Source organism: Tursiops truncatus, chromosome 5 (genome assembly GCF_011762595.2).
Source record: "Tursiops truncatus isolate mTurTru1 chromosome 5, mTurTru1.mat.Y, whole genome shotgun sequence".
Taxonomy (NCBI): Eukaryota; Metazoa; Chordata; class Mammalia; order Artiodactyla; family Delphinidae; genus Tursiops; species Tursiops truncatus.
Window position 1 is genome coordinate 69,664,475 of NC_047038.1, and position 17,918 is coordinate 69,682,392.

Genomic DNA, 17,918 nt, shown 5'->3' on the forward strand with positions numbered 1-17,918 from the left:
TTTTGTACAACTGGCTTCCATGAGGAAAAAGTCACTTTAATTTTTTAAATCACAGAATCACTTATGTGCCCAATGTAAATTACAGTAGCTCTTATTAGGCTTTCATATCCTTTTAGATATGTCTCTTTAGGACAAGAATTCTCAGTCCTGGATGTGCATAACCTACAACTATGGGTCTTTTTTTTTTTTTTTTTTTTGCGGTACGCGGGCCTCTCACTGTTGTGGCCTCTCCCGTTGCGGAGCACAGGCTCCGGATGCGCAGGCTCAGCGGCCATGGCTCACGGGCCCAGCCGCTCCACGGCACGTGGGATCTTCCCAGACTGGGGCACGAACCCCGTGTCCCCTGCATCGGCAGGCGGACTCTCAACCACGGCGCCACCAGGGAAGCCCGGGTCTTTTTATTTATTGGTTTTGTTTTCTTCTTCCATACAAGGGCACAGCCCCATGGGATCATTCTCACGTGGAGCTATGTTAAGAACTGCTGCTTTACTTTGTTCAATTAACTCTACCGAGATGCCTTTCCAACCCACTTAAGGGTATCCACAGGTTTCTTTTAAGCACATACATAAGATTTTGCCCCTCTCTATAAAAATTTTTTAATCCTGAAAAGAACTTTCAAACAACTAGCTGTGTACCTCAAGCTCATCCAGAGCTGTTTAACTTTTTTTTTTCGGTACGCGGGCCTCTCACTGTTGCGGCCTCACCCGTTGCGGAGCACAGGCTCCGGACGCGCAGGCCCAGTGGCCATGGCTCACGGGCCCAGCCACTCCGCAGAGCTGTTTAACTTTTAAGCCACTAATCACAATTTTAAAGTATAAATGCATGATTATCCTTTAATATTTTTCTGGATTTTTAAATGACTTACAGATTGTCATTGGGATCTTCAACTTCTTAGCTTTTCCCCGGCAATGCAAATTTGACCAAGATGCTGAAATCTTAAAGGATATTAAGTCAAATACCTGCAGAGGTGCTTCAGGATGCTTTTCCCTCAGCACTGGAGCAGCTGGAATTTCCTGGGGGGCTTTTGATGTCTTCCTTTTGGCTTTTGCCATTTGAACATTGGTAAAGTAGTTGACAGCAGCAAACTCAATAAGGGCCGAAAACACAAAAGCAAAGCAGACAGCTATGAACCAATCCATGGCAGTCGCATAGGACACTTTGGGCAAAGAATGCCGTGCACTGATGCTCAGTGTGGTCATGGTGAGCACTGTGGTTATTCCTTCAAAGCAAAAGAGCAAAGAGACAAAATACTTTATGGTTACTTCAATGCATACAAACAAACAAAAAGACCTGGAAATTTGGTGGGGTGAGGGTAACAAAGTTTACAGTAACTCAAACCAAACCATCTTTGATGTAAGATTCCAGTCATAGTGGTTCAGTGAAATTAGCACAGGCTTTGGAGTGAGAGACAGAGATGGTTCAAATCCTGGCTCTTCTAATCACTGGCTCAGTGTGAGTTGGATTAAGTTAGGAAAACTCACTGGTTTCATTTGATACCCACTTATTGGGTTTACAATGAAGATTAAAAGTATGTAAGGCACCTAACATATATTGGGTTCATGTTAGTACCTGGGCCAATGTACCTGAGAAACTCAACACACACCTAACAGAAAGTGTGAAGCACTGACTCTCAACCAGGAGTGGGAAGATGGTAGCAATGAAAATTGAAGCATCAGAATTCCTGGGGTAGGCATGGCCCACTGCTGTTGAGAATCTCTATCAGAAAAAGCACAAGTTATATGTATTTATAGTCTTTACCTGAATATTACTTATTGAATTAAAATAATAAATTTACTAGTTGTAAAATAGCTTAATTTATATAAAACAACATAGGTATACTTCTGAGAAATAGACTTCTAGAATAATTTGGCTTTAAAAATATTGGGCATCTACTGCCCATCAGTTTGTGGTTGGCAGGAAAATATTGGCAACAAGAATAGAGGTACTTCTCACACATCAATAGGCTTCTGAAGCATATCATCTCCAGAAAAGGCTTCTCCTCAGCCTGGGAAAAAAGTCAGTCCCCATTCTCGATGGAAGAATTCCACTTGCCACTGAAACTGTAGAGAAATGCATTACGTAGGGATGCTAATATGTGCACAATTGTCCCTTTCTGAATCTTTGCCTCTCTGTGTATCTAATCCATGTTATGTAGTTAAGCTTGGAAATGTACATGGAGATTTACCATATCCATTTAAACTCATTCTATGTAATGCCTAGGAAATCTCTTGAATTGACACACCCAGGTGTTTGGGGATGGTGAGGATGACAACAATAACAATGATGAAGGCATAAACTATATCCAGTCCATGCCAATCCACAGCTGAAAGCCAAATAACACATGTTAAACTGAAAAAATAGTGAGTCCCATGCAATAATAAAAGAATAATAATATTTTGATGTAGGGAGAAATAATACTGTCCTCTCAACTCAGCACTTAATTATGTTCTGCCTTGTATTGTTCCCTAATTGTTCCATCTGAGTGAGCTTTGTTTCCACTACTTGATTGAGCACAGACTTCTTAAGGGCAGAATGTCTAACACTGCTTCAGGATTTACCTTATTTCACGTAGTGCCGAGCACATGATAAATGCACTGTAAATAAAAACACATTTTTCAGCTCTTCATCAATCTATTTTCTTTCTAGTCCCTTCTGAATTGTCAATGTTTAGAACAGGAAAAACTAGAGCAACTGTGTAGCTTCTGAGCTATGGATCTTTCAAAAACATTCCATAAACTATACAGAGGAAGAAAGTTGAGAATTTGGTTGTATTCCTTTAAAAAAAAGTTTCATGCTATTTTTAGCATTTCATTAGTCAAAGACAGATTTTAAAATGTGGTTTTTCAGTCAAATATATAAATACCTAAATGCCTATGAAAATGCAATCTTGTGAATTTAGTAGACTTTGTTTCGAAAAGAGACCTCAGGACTTTTAGGGTCTCTACCTTAAATCTCAGGAAAATGGCACCATTCTCATGCTCATTGTGAGATATGTGAATAAACCCTAAATTAATTCTGAAAAATTTTAGCTACAAAACTTAAAGATATATCAAGGTTTTTCTTCTTATTCATAACAACTTAAGTTTAATGGCCTATTAAGAATTCAAAAATGTTCTACAACTTTATTAATAAGCATGTTTCCTCTAACAGCATAGAAATTGTGCTGAGAGCACTTGAAAATAAAAAATGAACAGTGCAGTGTAAATAAGAATACTGCTCAGAAATCAGAAAATTTCACAGTGACCATACTGTGATAATCCAAAAGGAAACTGAAACTCAAATATAAGCAACTTAAGATTCTCCATGTTGCTGTGAACATTTTTTGGTAATAGAACGATTTCTCCTGAGGACCAGAAGTAGTGGTCTTCGTCTTCTCCTGCAGTATGAGAAGAAATTCCATTATTAATGCCAGGTAAGCAGAGTATTAGTTCAATTATTGAGCCATGAATCCAAAAATTACTTTCTGAATGTTAAGGAGGGTGGATCACCAGGTTTATGAATATGTTAAATAACGTATGGACATCTACGCAAAAACATTGGCTATGTGGCCGCTTTCCATCTCTCTTTCATTGTCTAGGGTAAACTTGATTCTAAAGTTTGTAGAAAGACCCTTCAGATATTATGGCTCCTATTCTATGACTGTTGGCAAAATTAGGAAAGTAACTGGCATAAACAATTGGCTGAGTGTTTGAAGTTGCCATCCCTTTAGACATTAAAAAGTTTCTCTGCCTGGAGTTCAAATTTAAGAAAGCACTAGCACAACAGGAATGGGCTTATTACACCTGTTTTTAGGTGGAACATTTGGTTAAATAAACACCAACACAATAGCAAACAGAGGCCAACTTTTCAGATAAGAAGCCATGCTTCCTCTGCATCGAGGAAGATAGTACATCCGTTACCACATCTACCGTGAAAGCACCTTAATAACCATGGAATTTTTTTGACACGTTCAAGTATTGACGCCAGTTCCTGTTTTTAGAGTGCTGAACATGCACCATATTGGTTGGCCCAGAAGCTGGAAGAGGACATGTACGAGTAGGCTAAGACTGTACACAAGAGTGAATTTTTGGCTAGCCACTCCTAGAAAATGAACTAGTAATGATGTACATATGCCAGCTGGCATTTACTCAGATTTCATGTTTTACTATACTAGAATAATTAGAAAACTTAGAGGCACACAACTTTAGAGAGAGAAGCCCTTGCCAGAGAATTCAGCACACTCTACTTCTCATATTTACACTGATTTTTTTTTGGTTTTGTTTTTGCATGATCTTGAAAGACACCCCTGATCCAGAAAATTCTCTCCTTGAGTGAAGAGGAAAATGAGAATTTGGAAAGATAAATACTAGACCAGAATTAATTTTTTTACCTGAATCTCAAATGAAAGAGTGCTTACGTGCCCGCAAATACTTAAAACTTAACTTCCTTAAAAAATACCATCAAAAGCATCAATAAACAATTTAATAATTACCATTCGGACACATCTTAGGTCTTAGAAGACTTAATTTTTGGGCATAATTTCCCTGGTCAATCAAAACCAGTATCTTGGTACATGAGCACAATCAGAAAGAAACCAATGGAAAAAGCTACCCACAAAGTATCCTCAGCACACAGCCATACAATTTCACTCAGCTGCTCTGGAATTCTCCACAAGCCCCCATGTCCCCAGACCCCCTGTAAAGAAAGAAAGGCAGAGTAGAAATGGGAGAGTTCTCAAAGTTAGGCAGAAATTGTCTTGGGTCTATTGCTTAAACATATGACTTTATACAAGTTTCTTAATCTCTTCGAGTCTATATCCTTAGCCATATGAAATTAATAATGCCTACCTTGCTGAGTTATCGTGAAGATTAAATAAGATGACCCCTATCAGTACATGGCAAATCTTATCATCATTATTATTAGTGTTACCGGTATCCTTACCACATGCTACTTAATTTCCTTACAGTATCTCATCTGGATAGGAAATGTTGGGTGGGCAATATAATATATAATCAATGCTATCTCTCCCCATACCACTGGAAATTTCTATTATTTGCGGACAAATGGGACAAAACAATGGCTATGAGTTTATAATGAACCAAGAGAGCATTCAAAGCTTATCAACCAATCACAATAACTAGAAAATATTGAGAACATTCACATTATAGTATCAAGTAGTGATTCTCAAATGAGGGAGATGGCAGCGTGAGCTGTCATAGTAATCAATGACACTAAAAATAGTATTTACTGTGTGGTAGGCATTGTTCCAAGGGCTTTATCCAAATTTACTCATTGAGGGCTTCCCTGGTGGCACAGTGGTTAAGAATCCGCCTGCCAATGCGGGGGACACGGATTCAATCCCTGGTCCGGGAAGATCCCACATGCCACGGAGCAACTAAGCCCGTGTGCCACAACTACTGAGCCTGTGCTCTAGAGCCTGCGAGCCACAGCTACTGAAGTCCGCATGCATTAGAGCCCACACGCCACAACTACTGAGCCCATGCACCGCAACTACTGAAGCCCGGGCGCCTAGAGCTCGTGCTCCACAACAAGAGAAGCCAACACATTGAGAAGCGTGAGCACCACAACGAAGAGTAGCCCCAGCTCACCACAACTAGAGAAAGCCCGTGCGCAGCAACAAAGACCCAACACAGCCAAAAATAAATAAAAATTTTAAAAAAAGCAAAAATCCCAAAATAAACAAAAAACCAAAAACAAATTAATTAATTGAATCCTCCTAGCAACCCTATGTAGTAGCAACAATGTATCCTGTTGTAACACAGGAGGAAACAGGCAGAAATAACTCACTGAAGGTTCACAGCTAATAAGTGGTAGACTTTGGGGTTACAACTTTTGTCTCGCTCCAGAGTCTGCACTTTTGACATGACTACCTCTTAATCAAAGGCATCATTAATGGGTCAATATTATCTGTTCTAGAAATTATTTAGGAACATAGAAAAAAGATGGTATATGTGTAAAAGTAATTTTATTTTTATTTTCAATGATGACAGTTCCTGAAATATTAATATTTTTTGTACGAGGAAAAGTTAAGGGACTTTGATCTGGTTCTCAGCCTCAGCAGATACCTCCTGCCCAGTCAGGCTGCCTCTGGACATGATGTGTAGACCCAAGGTTAATCACTCTCTCACTGCATTCAATGAGAGAATGGACATCAAGCATTTAGCAGATTAATCCCTTGTCGGCAACAAGGATGGACCTAGAGATTATCATACTAAGTGAAGTAAGCCAGACAGAGAAAGAAAAATATCATTGGATATCAGTTACATGTGGAATGTAAGCAATGACACAAATGAACTTACTTACAAAACAGAAACAGATTCACAGATATAGAAAAGAAACTTATGGTTACCAAAGAGGAAAGTGGGGGCAGGAATAAATTAGGAGTTTGGGATTAATATATACACGCTACTATATATAAAATAAACAACAAGGTCCTACTTATAGCACAGGGAACAATACTCAATATTTTGTAATAACCTCGGAGGGAAAAGAATATGAAAAAGAATATACATATATGTGTGTGTGTGTGTATATATATATATATATATATATATATATATATGACTGAGTCACTTTGCTGTACACCTGAAACTAACACTGCAAATAAACTGTATTTCATTTAAAAAAAAAGAATTTAGCAGAGTGTCTGGCATTACATAATAATGCATATTTTCTTTTAAAAACAGTTAATAATCAAGGAAACCAGGTCATAACAAAATAAATCTCCCCTACGCAATAGAGCATATGGTAAAGAGTAACTAATATGTGCTAAGTGCTCCACATACCCTGTAATGAGTACTGCACATAATTCTAAATCTTTACTAGTCTGTGAAGGAGACATGTGTTATCACAGTTTTATGGATGGAGAAAATAAGTGGCAGATGTGGGTTTTAAAACCTGACCTATTGGAGTCCAAAGCTTAGATGTGTTTTTTTCTCTTTCATTTTCACACCTATTTTTAATAGCTAAAATTTACTCAACACTTGCAATGAACCCTCGCAACTCTACGAAGTAGGTAGTGCCATAACACCTGTTCACTGCCTTCGTGAGGTCACACCCTACCCTCAGCACTGACCCTCCTCTAAGAGTATCCCTGGTAGGATTCCAAAACCTTCTTGAGTGAACCTAAAGGGGTGGGGGAGGGTGTCCATGGCAAACACCCCACATTCAGGTCCACTGAGAACACTAAGATGCCCTTATATCAGAAGTTCTCTAAATGGATCAGGGGTGGGATGAGAAGTTCCCATTCTCTCCAGTTCCTTCTCACCAGCATCCCTTCAGCTCTTGTGTGATGAGGGATATTATACCATGGCTTCTATTTGGCTTTCTACCAAGTAGAAAAAGCAAAGGGAAATTGGCATCTCTTGTGAGGATTATACCTCCATTCCAGAGCAATTCTGATCATTTTCATCCCATAACTGAATGCTTTTGCCACTCACAATCAATAGAAAAAGAATAGAGAGATATGTTAAATTAAATAAATATCATTATAACTAATTTTAATATTTAAAAGCAAGCCTGATATGCAAAAGGCTTATTTTCAGCTACAAAAATTGAAAACTCAGGTGTTCTGGACCTCATATGGTTAAGAATATGGGCTTCCCTGGTGGCGCAGTGGTTGAGAGTCCGCCTGCTGATGCAGGGGACACGGGTTCGTGCCCCGGTCTGGGAAGATCCCACATGCCGCGGAGCGGCAGGGCCCGTGAGCCATGGCCGCTGAGCCTGTGCGTCCGGAGCCTGTGCTCCGCAACGGGAGAGGCCACAACCGTGAGAGGCCCGCGTACCGCAAAAAAAAAAAAGAAAAAGAATATGATATATAGGAAGCCACTGTAAAAACAAAGAGAATAAAATGTGTAGTATTCTGAAAAAAAAAGATGTAGGTAGAATATAACAATAAGCTAATAAACTAAGCATATAATACTTCCAATTCCATGCATTTAAACCATTTGCCTTTTGTTCCTCTTCATTAAAAGGCAAATTATTCTAAGGTTTTCATATTCATTCATCCATGACTTTTGTTTTATTTTAAGCTCCCAATGCATTTCATTTCAACACATAGATATGGTTTTTAATTCAATTACACAGCATTAAGCTAGGAACCCAAGAACATCACCCAAAGTGAAATTATATTCAGATTCACACTTGGTCTTCACCTGCCAGTTCTCAATAAAGGAAATCTGGTGGAGCCCCAAAGGAAGGGATGGACTGCCCATATCCTCTCAAGCTTTATTACTTTGTATTGGCTGATAAAAATGAAACCTTAGGGGCTTCCCTGGTGGCGCAGTGGTTGGGAGTCCGCCTGCCGATGCAGGGGACAAGGGTTCGTGCCCCGTTCCGGGAGGATCCCACATGCCGTGGAGCGGCTGGGCCCGTGAGCCATGGCCGCTGAGCCTGAGTGTCTGGAGCCTGCACGTCTGGAGCCTGTGCTCCGCAGCAGGAGAGGCCACAGCAGTGAGAGGCCCAAGTACCGCAAAAAAAAAAAAAAAAAATAGAAACCTTATGTGATTCTTTACTTAGCACAGCCAGATATATTACTGTTTAATATTTTGTTAGAGATGATATCTAAAGGTTATTCCCATGATCAAAATGTAAGGTGGACAAAAATACCCAAGAAATGATTATAATTACCGAATACAGTCCTAGCTGGAACTGATTCCTTATTTATCCAGAATGAAACTTGAGAAAGAATTACTGTCATAATACATGGAATGTACGTCTGAATCATAAAATAACCCATCTTCCGTCTGAGGTGAAAGTAAACCGTCATAACGATATATTCACCTGCGAATGAAACATAAGGAAAATACGTTATAGGCTCTGCGGGCAATCATTCAATGGCTTTATAATCATATTTCAGACTAACAAACAGTATTCTAGGCAAAGAAAGTATCGGATTGTGTAACAACACAAGCACTGAGAAATATGTAGCTCCCAACTAGGGCGGGAATGATACTGCACGTCATTACACAGAAAAATATTTCTGTTGCATGTAGTAATTAAGCAATTTAATAAGTTGGGCTATAACTTTATAAAAATTCTTGCAGTGCTTTCTATTTTAAAGCGATTAGCCTTCATTTTCAGCATTTTCTAGAGCAGAATTTAGACCTAACCTTTATGGAAAATCACTAGAAAAAAATGAAATACACATGAAAATATAAAGCTTAATTTTAGAAAGAATTGGAATACAAAGGCATACATTATATATACATATATGCTTAGGGAAAGGTTACCTTACTGTCTTAGTTTTAGGAAAGGGCTTTATTTCTAAATGTGGCATATGTGAAGAAAAATACAAAGAAACACATATAACATACAGCCATACGTAACATCCCTGAGTTCAGGCATGTTTTATTGGCATTTAGACAAAAACCTAAAAAAGCTAATAAGTAAATATACCATAAGATTTCTGGTAGCTCTTGATAATATTTTTAATGTTACATCTGAAAGTAACGTATTGAGAAAGTTACTTAGGAAGCAGTAGCTTTATTCTCAGACTGTGAAGCCCAAGATTCAGAAGCCTCAAATCCTCCCAAAATGTATTTTTAATCTCACTTACAGGCTGGAAAAGAAATGTCTTAAAAAAAATAGTTTTTCCTGGTGATATGTGTATGTAAGGAATAGTTTTAGAACAAGCAATAATTAGCTTTTCCCCATTGAATATGACAAAAACTAAATCCTATGTTTCTTACCATTCACATCCCCAAAGCAAGTACAGACCAAGAATCATCAATAATAATCATCCATCTACTCATGTGACAGCTTTAATATACACCCTTAATATATTTTATAATTAAGCTTTATATTTTGCTTTTACTTTTGAAAAGAGGGTAGCATAGCACCACAAAAATTGGGCGAGATTTTTAAAAAAAAGATTTGGGGAAATCACCAAAAACAGGGAAATCCAGTGCTCAAAAATCACTGGTCAGGGCTTCCCTGGTGGCGCAGTGGTTGAGAGTCCGCCTGCCGATGCAGGGGACGCGGGTTCGTGCCCCGGTCTGGGAAGATCCCACATGCCGCGGAGCGGCTAGGCCCGTGAGCCATGGCCGCCGAGCCTGCGCGTCCGGAGCCTGTGCTCCGCAATAGGAGAGGCCACAACAGTGAGAGGCCCGCGTACCGCAAAAAAAAAAAAAAAAAAAAAATCAATGGTCAGATTTCCGCCTCAGAATTCTGTTGAAAACAGTTTTGATATATTTGATTATTGGCTTTTGTTTCTGAATAAGAAAACCAGCTCACTTCTCACATGTCACCAACTCAGAATTTATTTTAAACTAAAACAAGATTTAAATACAAATAAAGTCTGAACTGTGATTTATGCATCAACTCTATTTCTGGAAACTTTTAGTTGTCCCCTGAAAACACGAGATATTTCAATGAAGAAGCTAGGACAAAACTCCATTGCCAATGCTAGGTAGCATATTGACTCAAATTGTTAAATATCTCACCCGTGATGGATTTGATAGTTTCACTTGATACAGTTTGCCCAATCAAGTCATACTGAACTAAGCTGGAAGATTCCTTTGGAACTTCTACTGATTTCTCAGGACCTTTTGTCCACGTATAAATCATCTCACTCTTCGGATAGGCATCTGGATGAGAGCACAGAATGTGGTTAGATTCAGAGCTCCTTTTCCATCAGCATTGATGGTCAACGATTAAGAATATTACACATGTTCAGGAAAGATGTAATAAACGAAAAGAAGAATCATTATGATTTATTCAAACACGTTTAAGATTGAGAAGACTGTAGAGATTAAATAAACAGCCTTGCAACTGGGCATATTTCTTATTTTTATGCCAAAGGTTTGGAGGGGAGACTACAACTAAGGCAACTAAAATGCTATGTATGCATCAGTGCACTTGGTATGTTTCCATACTAATAGGATAAACAGTTGAAAAGCAGAAATAATAAACCCCCCAAAAGTACTGTCCAACTGCTGCTCCCTTTCTAACTCACTGCCAGTATTTGACCAATATCGACTTCTTCCATCCTAATGCAGCTCTGTCAATTAGAAATGTACCAGATGCTGCGTATAATAATACAACAACAAAAACAAAAAGAGCAAATCCTACTGTTGGGAGAGCTCTCCAGGGGTCACCTATTCCAGACTCTGCCTCTGGGCAATACCCATGCTTTTTGGGAACCACTCTGTGGTAACAACTGGCTATGCTGTTTATAAAGCTCTCCAGGGAATGTACTTACACAACCAGTTGCACTACCTTTAAACTCTCACAATCAGAACATTTTCCCTTCTATCTTCAACAAATCCCTCCCAGCGGCAATTCAAGCCCATTTTCTATTATTTGGTGTTCAGTACAAATGGAGACCAGCTGCTTGCTTACCAGTCTACCCAGAACAGATAGCTTGGCTCACACACAAATGAGTTCAGAAGAACAAAGATGAATTGTATGCTACCCTCTGCAAACCTTCCTAAAAGCCCTAGAGCACAGTAGGTCCTCAGTGAAAGTGTTTAATTCTACAAAAGGAATTGATACCTAGGGAGACTATCTTTATAAGCGACTTTGCTAAACAAACTATAAGGCTTGTGTTGTCATTTAGCACTACACAACTGTGTGTCAAGGTTTATCTTCTGAAGTATATTTATGCCTAATCATACAGTTAAAGTCCCAGAATGCTATGATCCTGCATGATATTTTAAATCAGGTATCCTACTCTTGGCTATCTTATAACCATTTTTCCCCCTGTTTTTCCTCATGCCTATGAATTGTAAACATAGTTAAATGTTATTTTTCTCCTTCCAAAGTAATTAAGTATCTTTATTTGATAAGTATGATGGGCCTCTCTTTTCAGTTCTCAACCCCAAATCATCAGCTTCCAAGGAATAATTTCTTTATTTTATACAAACCCTGATGGAGGACCAACTATGTTTAAGTCACTCTGAAGAGTGTTCCATGAGATCTGGGGGCGGGGGGCGGGGGGCGGGTGGGTGGGTGGGAAAGGACTTTCCCTAGATTAGAGCTATCTTGGGTGAAATTTAAATTATAGCACAAATAGTTTTAAATTCTGGCCCCAGTAAGATCGACCTTTCTGTCCACGTATTTTTTTCTGTTTTTATCTTCTCTCATTAAATCACTGGTCAGGGAGCAAAGGACCCTCTCTAGATTCAAGTTAGGCCAACGGAATATTGTGATTACTGGGGGTATAAAAAGAATGGTGACTGCCGAGTCTCATTAAGTTAAGCAATGAGCAATGATAACAGCAGGCAACAGTTTCACAATCAGTGAGACTAAGAATGTGAAGCAATAGTAAAAGTCAGCATCTATTTTTGGTAGATTCTGATTGAGTCAAATATTTGAGGCAGACGTTAGGAGAGACGATCACATTTTGCTGCCATCTCTGAGAAGGCAGCTTGGGGGAAAGGAATTCCATATTCTGTCCTACCCATTCATTTTATCCTCTTGCCTTCATGTCCACAAAATATCCCAAATCCATCTGTCTCACATCTCCTCTGGTACCATCCTAGTCTAAGCCACCACCATCTTTGTATCAATATTAACACATACAGCCTCCAACTCTTCTCTGCTTCTCTCTAGCAACTCTACAATCCTTTCTAGGTAGAAAAGCTGAAATGAAATTGTGAAATGTCAATCAAAGAGTGCCACACCCCTTAGTATATTCTTCCAAAGGTGTTCTAAAGCACTTAGAATAATATCCACACTCCTTAATGTGGTCTGTAAGTCACTATACTGTCTTGCTCTGTCTACATATCAGACCACACCTCCTACTCTGTTTTGGTCATGCTTCGGCCGCTTTTATACTAACAGTGCTGCTTATGCTATTCTAACCTATGTCATGTCAGGAAGCCCCGAACCTTCTTCTGCTTTTTTCAAGTCTGCCATAAAGGATTCTGCTTGTAACAGAAACTATTAAATTACAAAAACAAAAAGATCATTTATACTTTCTATGTTACACCACCATCACATGGAGTTCAGAGGCCCCTAAATTTCACCACGGATCACCAACCTATTAATTATGAGTCAATCTACCTAGGCTATCTAGGTAGGCTAGGTAAGTAGAAATATGTTTTTGCTTTTTGGGGGAAAAGGGGTTGTTTTTACTTCTTTATTTAAATATATTAGATAATAAGCAGTCTCCTGTAAGTCAAACCTTGGACAGTTGTTGTCAGGGACAGTGATTTAAATGTTGGACTATGGAAAATCATGCACATATAAAAATATCAGCTTGCGTGAGATAATCATAAATTCTAACAACATTTTTATTGTAACTTACAACTCCCAAATTTCAAAGGGCATGCATGACCATCCATGGGGAAATCCACCAATCTCATGGGACACTCTGCACTTATGGTGAGTCTATGATGGAAAAAGGCAATTAAACAAAATCAACACTTTCTTTAAAAGTAATTTAAAGATCCCTCAATGAGGAAGCAGGAAGGAAGGAAAAAGAAAGACAGGAAGGAAGGAAGGGAAGAAAGGAAAAAAGAGAGTTAAAACGATAAAAAGCAAAAAAGAAAAATGACTACCTCATTGTGTATAAAATAGTGCCATTTCTCATAATTCTAAAAAGCTTATTTGGAGCTGTCATATTATGTGAGACAGATTTCTTTCCATTCCTGAAGAAAGTATCAGGAGTCCATACTTTTGTTACCATCATATTGTTCAATCTCAGAATTTCAATGGGGCCATCATATTTTAGTCTTTTGTCAATCCATGTCTGTCTGAAGAACACATCCATTGTGTATTCCTAGGGAAATTAGTTTGTGACATATTCAATCACAGATGACTACACATAAATATGCAGAAAAATGTATTAAACTCTAGCCTCTTTCCCACTCCAAAAAGACTACCCCAAATAAAAACAAATAGGAGCAACATTTTTTTTAAAAATCAGTGGAGTAAAAAAGAGTGTCAGCAATTAAAGCATGTTATGTCCATCTTTATACCTTAATCTTCTACATTTGTTAGATAATCATACATATTAATCATTCAAGAATAATTACTATAATTTAATAAAACCACCAGCACCAGGTAATTACGGTTGTACTTTGTTTTAAATCAAGTGGCAAAATTAATGTGTAACAAATATCACTGCATAATTCATCATAAAATTGTAGGGACCTCTTTAAGGCAAAGTAAAATATGTAAGAGAAATTTTATGACCACAGAATTTATTAACATTTGCCTAGAGTCAAGGAGAAAAGTAAAGTAGTTTCTTCGACCTGGAAACTGAAAATCTTTAATATTAGAGAACAGAGCTGAATGGACAAATTTATCTTGACCAGTGCTTGATAGTCTAAGCTCTTTATGCCTGAGAGATGGAAGTGGGGGGGAGGGGTAGTGAGCAATTGGGCCAACAAGGAATTCTAAATGCAGTTAGGATTACAATATAGTTTCATACCAAAACTAATTACACTCTCTAATTTTCTCCTCTTCAATAATTTTCTAAGGGAAAAAAATATTACATACATGTTGTACTATGAGGACTAGTAATAGAACGTTCTTTTCTGTGTTGAGAGTGATTCCAAACCAAAAAATACTCAAATGTTAGAGCTGAAATGCAAGTTCCACGTCTTACTTTTGTAAACTTTTTAGGCTGTTCTTTGACTTTCTAGCTCTGTGTGATCGATTACAAAATAAATGCTAATTGCCCTCTTTTCTGCATGTTTTTTTCAAACCTCAAAAAGTACATTTAATTTCCCAAATACCTACCATTTCAACATCAGAAACAGGTCCAAAGCTAGTGACATATATGTCAGTTTTCACTTCTGTAACAGGACCTAGTAAGTATGAAGTAAATAAGTGTGAAAAAATAATTACCAATCTTATAGGCAAGGTGGGTTTGATAATTAAAAAGTAAAGACAGGTTATATATCATGTTTTCATGAGCATCTTAAATTTTCAATGAGACAATGCAGCTCTACAAAAAATGAAGACAAAAGAACAACAAAACCAGAAAGCAATGTTTACTTACGGTCAAAAAGAAACCCCAATTACTTACCAGGAACCTTATTTCTTCAAGATACATCACCCCTGGGCACTGCTACAACAGGCAGTGCAGGGAACAAAAGCTTTTAGCCTTTGTGATTTTTTTTTAGTCCATCATCTGATTGGCCTTTAGTAAAGAAGTGAGCTGTTAAAAAGAGGGAACTTAACCACAAGATTGAGGAGGAGAAAAACCATAATGGCTGTAAGGAATGCATCTTTGGCAAGTTAAGGATATTGGTAAAAACTTAAACACAAAAATGAGTCATGTCACCTTTGATAGGTAAACCATCCACTGGTAATTAGGACCAAAGTCAAGCTCTCCTAAAAGTTAGACCTATTTATGCTCTACCACCTACTTGTTGTGTGATTTGGGGCAAGTTACTTAACTCCTCAACAGCAGCAACCATAACTATCAGGCAAGACTGTTGACGGAGATCAAATGAAACTGCTCCTATGAGACCCTGAACACAGTTACTCTCTCATGAAAGTACTTAACAGGTATTAGTTTCTCTTTTCTTCCAATAATGGCCACTACTGAGATTCTTTCCTACGTCTAAATAAAACTGGTTCAGGAACAAGTATATGGGTGTGTCTGGCAGAAGGGAAATGTGGGAGCATCATGACAATGGGCTGACACAGATTTTAGACAAAGGCAAGTTGCTGCAATCTGGGTTTAGCACGATGCTTAAAATCAGAAATTCTGGAGTTCAATTTTGGCTCTAACACTTTCTAATTGTATGATCTTGGTCAAGTCACATATCATCAGAGGTAAAGGTTTTAATGACTATTAACTGAAATAATACATGTAAATCACCTGTCCCAGTCTCCAGAACATAATGTGCTCAATAATGATAGCAATTGTTATTATACGTATCAATTTTAATTACTAATAAAAATTTAAAATTGTTGCAATCTTGAACATCATTTCTTTTTTTTTTTTTTTTTTTTTTTGCGGTACGCGGGCCTCTCACTGTTGTGGCCTCTCTCGTTGCGGAGCACAGGCTCCGGACGTGCAGGCTCAGCGGCCATGGCTCACGGGCCCAGCCACTCCGCGGCATGTGGGATCCTCCCGGACCGGGGCAGGAACCTATGTCCCCTGCATCGGCAGGCGGACTCTCAAGCACTGCACCACCAGGGAAGCCCTGATTTCTTAAATGATGGTTTACAACACTGTATGTCCAGGGGCTACCTATTCCATACTGGAAAGAATAACATCTGCTATCAAGATGGACTATTTCCCTTGAATAATGGTTGGGCAATCGGACTTAACGCCAAAAAAGACAAAGAGCAATTGGGATAGCTTAATGCCCTAGGTCTAAAGTTACCCTCATAAAACAAATGAGAATATCTCTCCCTGTATATGGTGAAGATTGAACCACAGAAAGAAAAATCGTTTGAAGGAGAGAGAAAATTCGTTTTTTGAATAAGTATCCTACGAAAAATATATCCTTTGGAAGTATAGTGAGAGAAAAAGTAGAGATCAGGCTGATCTGCCATGAGTTTTCATTTTTAAAAAATAACACCTTTGGAAAACAGAGAGAATAAGTGTGAGAAGTTAAGTGAATTTTTATTTGAATGAGAAATTGAAAACAACAACAAAAATATGATAGTAAAGCCAAAGTGTTTCAGGAAGAGCTAGGTAATCCAGGAAGCAAGTAATGTGTGTTGAACCCTAGTAGATGGAGATTTCATTCAAAAAGATTCAAAAGTGGGAAAAATCACTCTGCTTGTTTCTTAAGGACAACTGCTAAAGTGTTAAAAACACTACTTCAGTGCAAGTCAGGACAAGGAGAGAGAAGTTACTCAGAACAAATAAGGTTGAGTAGGTCCTGACAACAGGACTGTTTGATGAGAATCTTGAGAAATCCAGTTACTTTGAAGATCAATTTAGGATACTGGTTCTTAAACTTTAACTGGATCAGAATCACCTGGTAGGTTTGTTAAAGTACAGATTGCTGGACTCCACCCCAGACTTGCTGTTAGATGAGGTCTAAGGTGGGGCCTGACAATTCGCATTTCTAACAAGTTCCTAGGTGATGCTGTTCACTTCAGTTCACAGAAAGCATTTATCTGTTTTCTAGAACAGTATTTATTTACCAAACCATGTCCTGTAAAATATTAATACCATAGGTGTTCTATTGAAGTGGGGGAAGGGTAGGAGAGGGAGGATTTAGGCCAATCATATTTTTCCTTATACATTTATTTTAAGGTGTGTGGGTTTATGCTAATCCTTAAGGTTATAATGATTCCATGATAATAATGAATCTTTTCAAACTCTTACATAACATACTACTTTTTCAATGATTCTTGAAAACTGCTTGGTATTTGTGACATTATTTAGTATTTGCTTTATAAGATCACAAAGGTCTTTGAGATTGAATGAGATCCTAAAAACGTATAATTGGTAGAGAAATTTCATTCGGACACCCATTCAGTCAACATTTATTGAGTGACCACCTGCTGTATGCCAGGTTCCATGCTAGGCCCTGGTGATACAATGGTAAACCAGACTCTCAAGTTCCCTGCCTCAGGGAGTTAACATGCTACTGGGGGAGTGAAAGTATAAATAATAAAGAAATGAAGTAAATGGAAGAATGCTGTCATTCATAAGAGAAACAAACGAGGCCAGTAACAGAGTGAGAGTCTGGGAAAGCCACTCTAGATTATTTAGCCAATCTTCCAAGCAGTGACTTTTAAACTGAGATCTGGATGATGATCACGAGACTTTGGAAGAGCTGAGAGAACGCATTTCTGGTGAGGAGAACTTCAAGGCGAAAGGCTCGGACCTACTTCTCTGGCCATATTCTGAAAGTGCTATGTTTTAAGCAACATATTTATCATATATGTTATTGTCACTGTTTTAAACTTGTATAAATCTTCATGAGAGAGGTTGTTAAGGGCTGAATTATGTTCCTCCTAAACTCATATGTTGAAGTAGCACCTAGTACATCAGA

At 38.3% G+C, this 17,918-nt stretch overlaps 1 protein-coding gene across 1 annotated transcript in view; it reads right to left on the bottom strand.

Annotated features, from left to right (window-relative positions):
• Positions 1–17,918, bottom strand: part of GABRA4 (gamma-aminobutyric acid type A receptor subunit alpha4) — a 65,901-nt gene that overhangs the window by 35,862 nt on the left and 12,121 nt on the right. Inside the window, exons 3-8 of the mRNA XM_004319715.3 lie at positions 14,689–14,756; positions 13,503–13,723; positions 13,250–13,332; positions 10,443–10,586; positions 8,629–8,781; positions 960–1,219 (exon numbers count right to left, since the gene is read on the bottom strand). Coding sequence (XP_004319763.1) covers positions 960–1,219; positions 8,629–8,781; positions 10,443–10,586; positions 13,250–13,332; positions 13,503–13,723; positions 14,689–14,756 — 929 coding nt within the window. The remainder of the gene's footprint in view (positions 1–959; positions 1,220–8,628; positions 8,782–10,442; positions 10,587–13,249; positions 13,333–13,502; positions 13,724–14,688; positions 14,757–17,918) is intronic.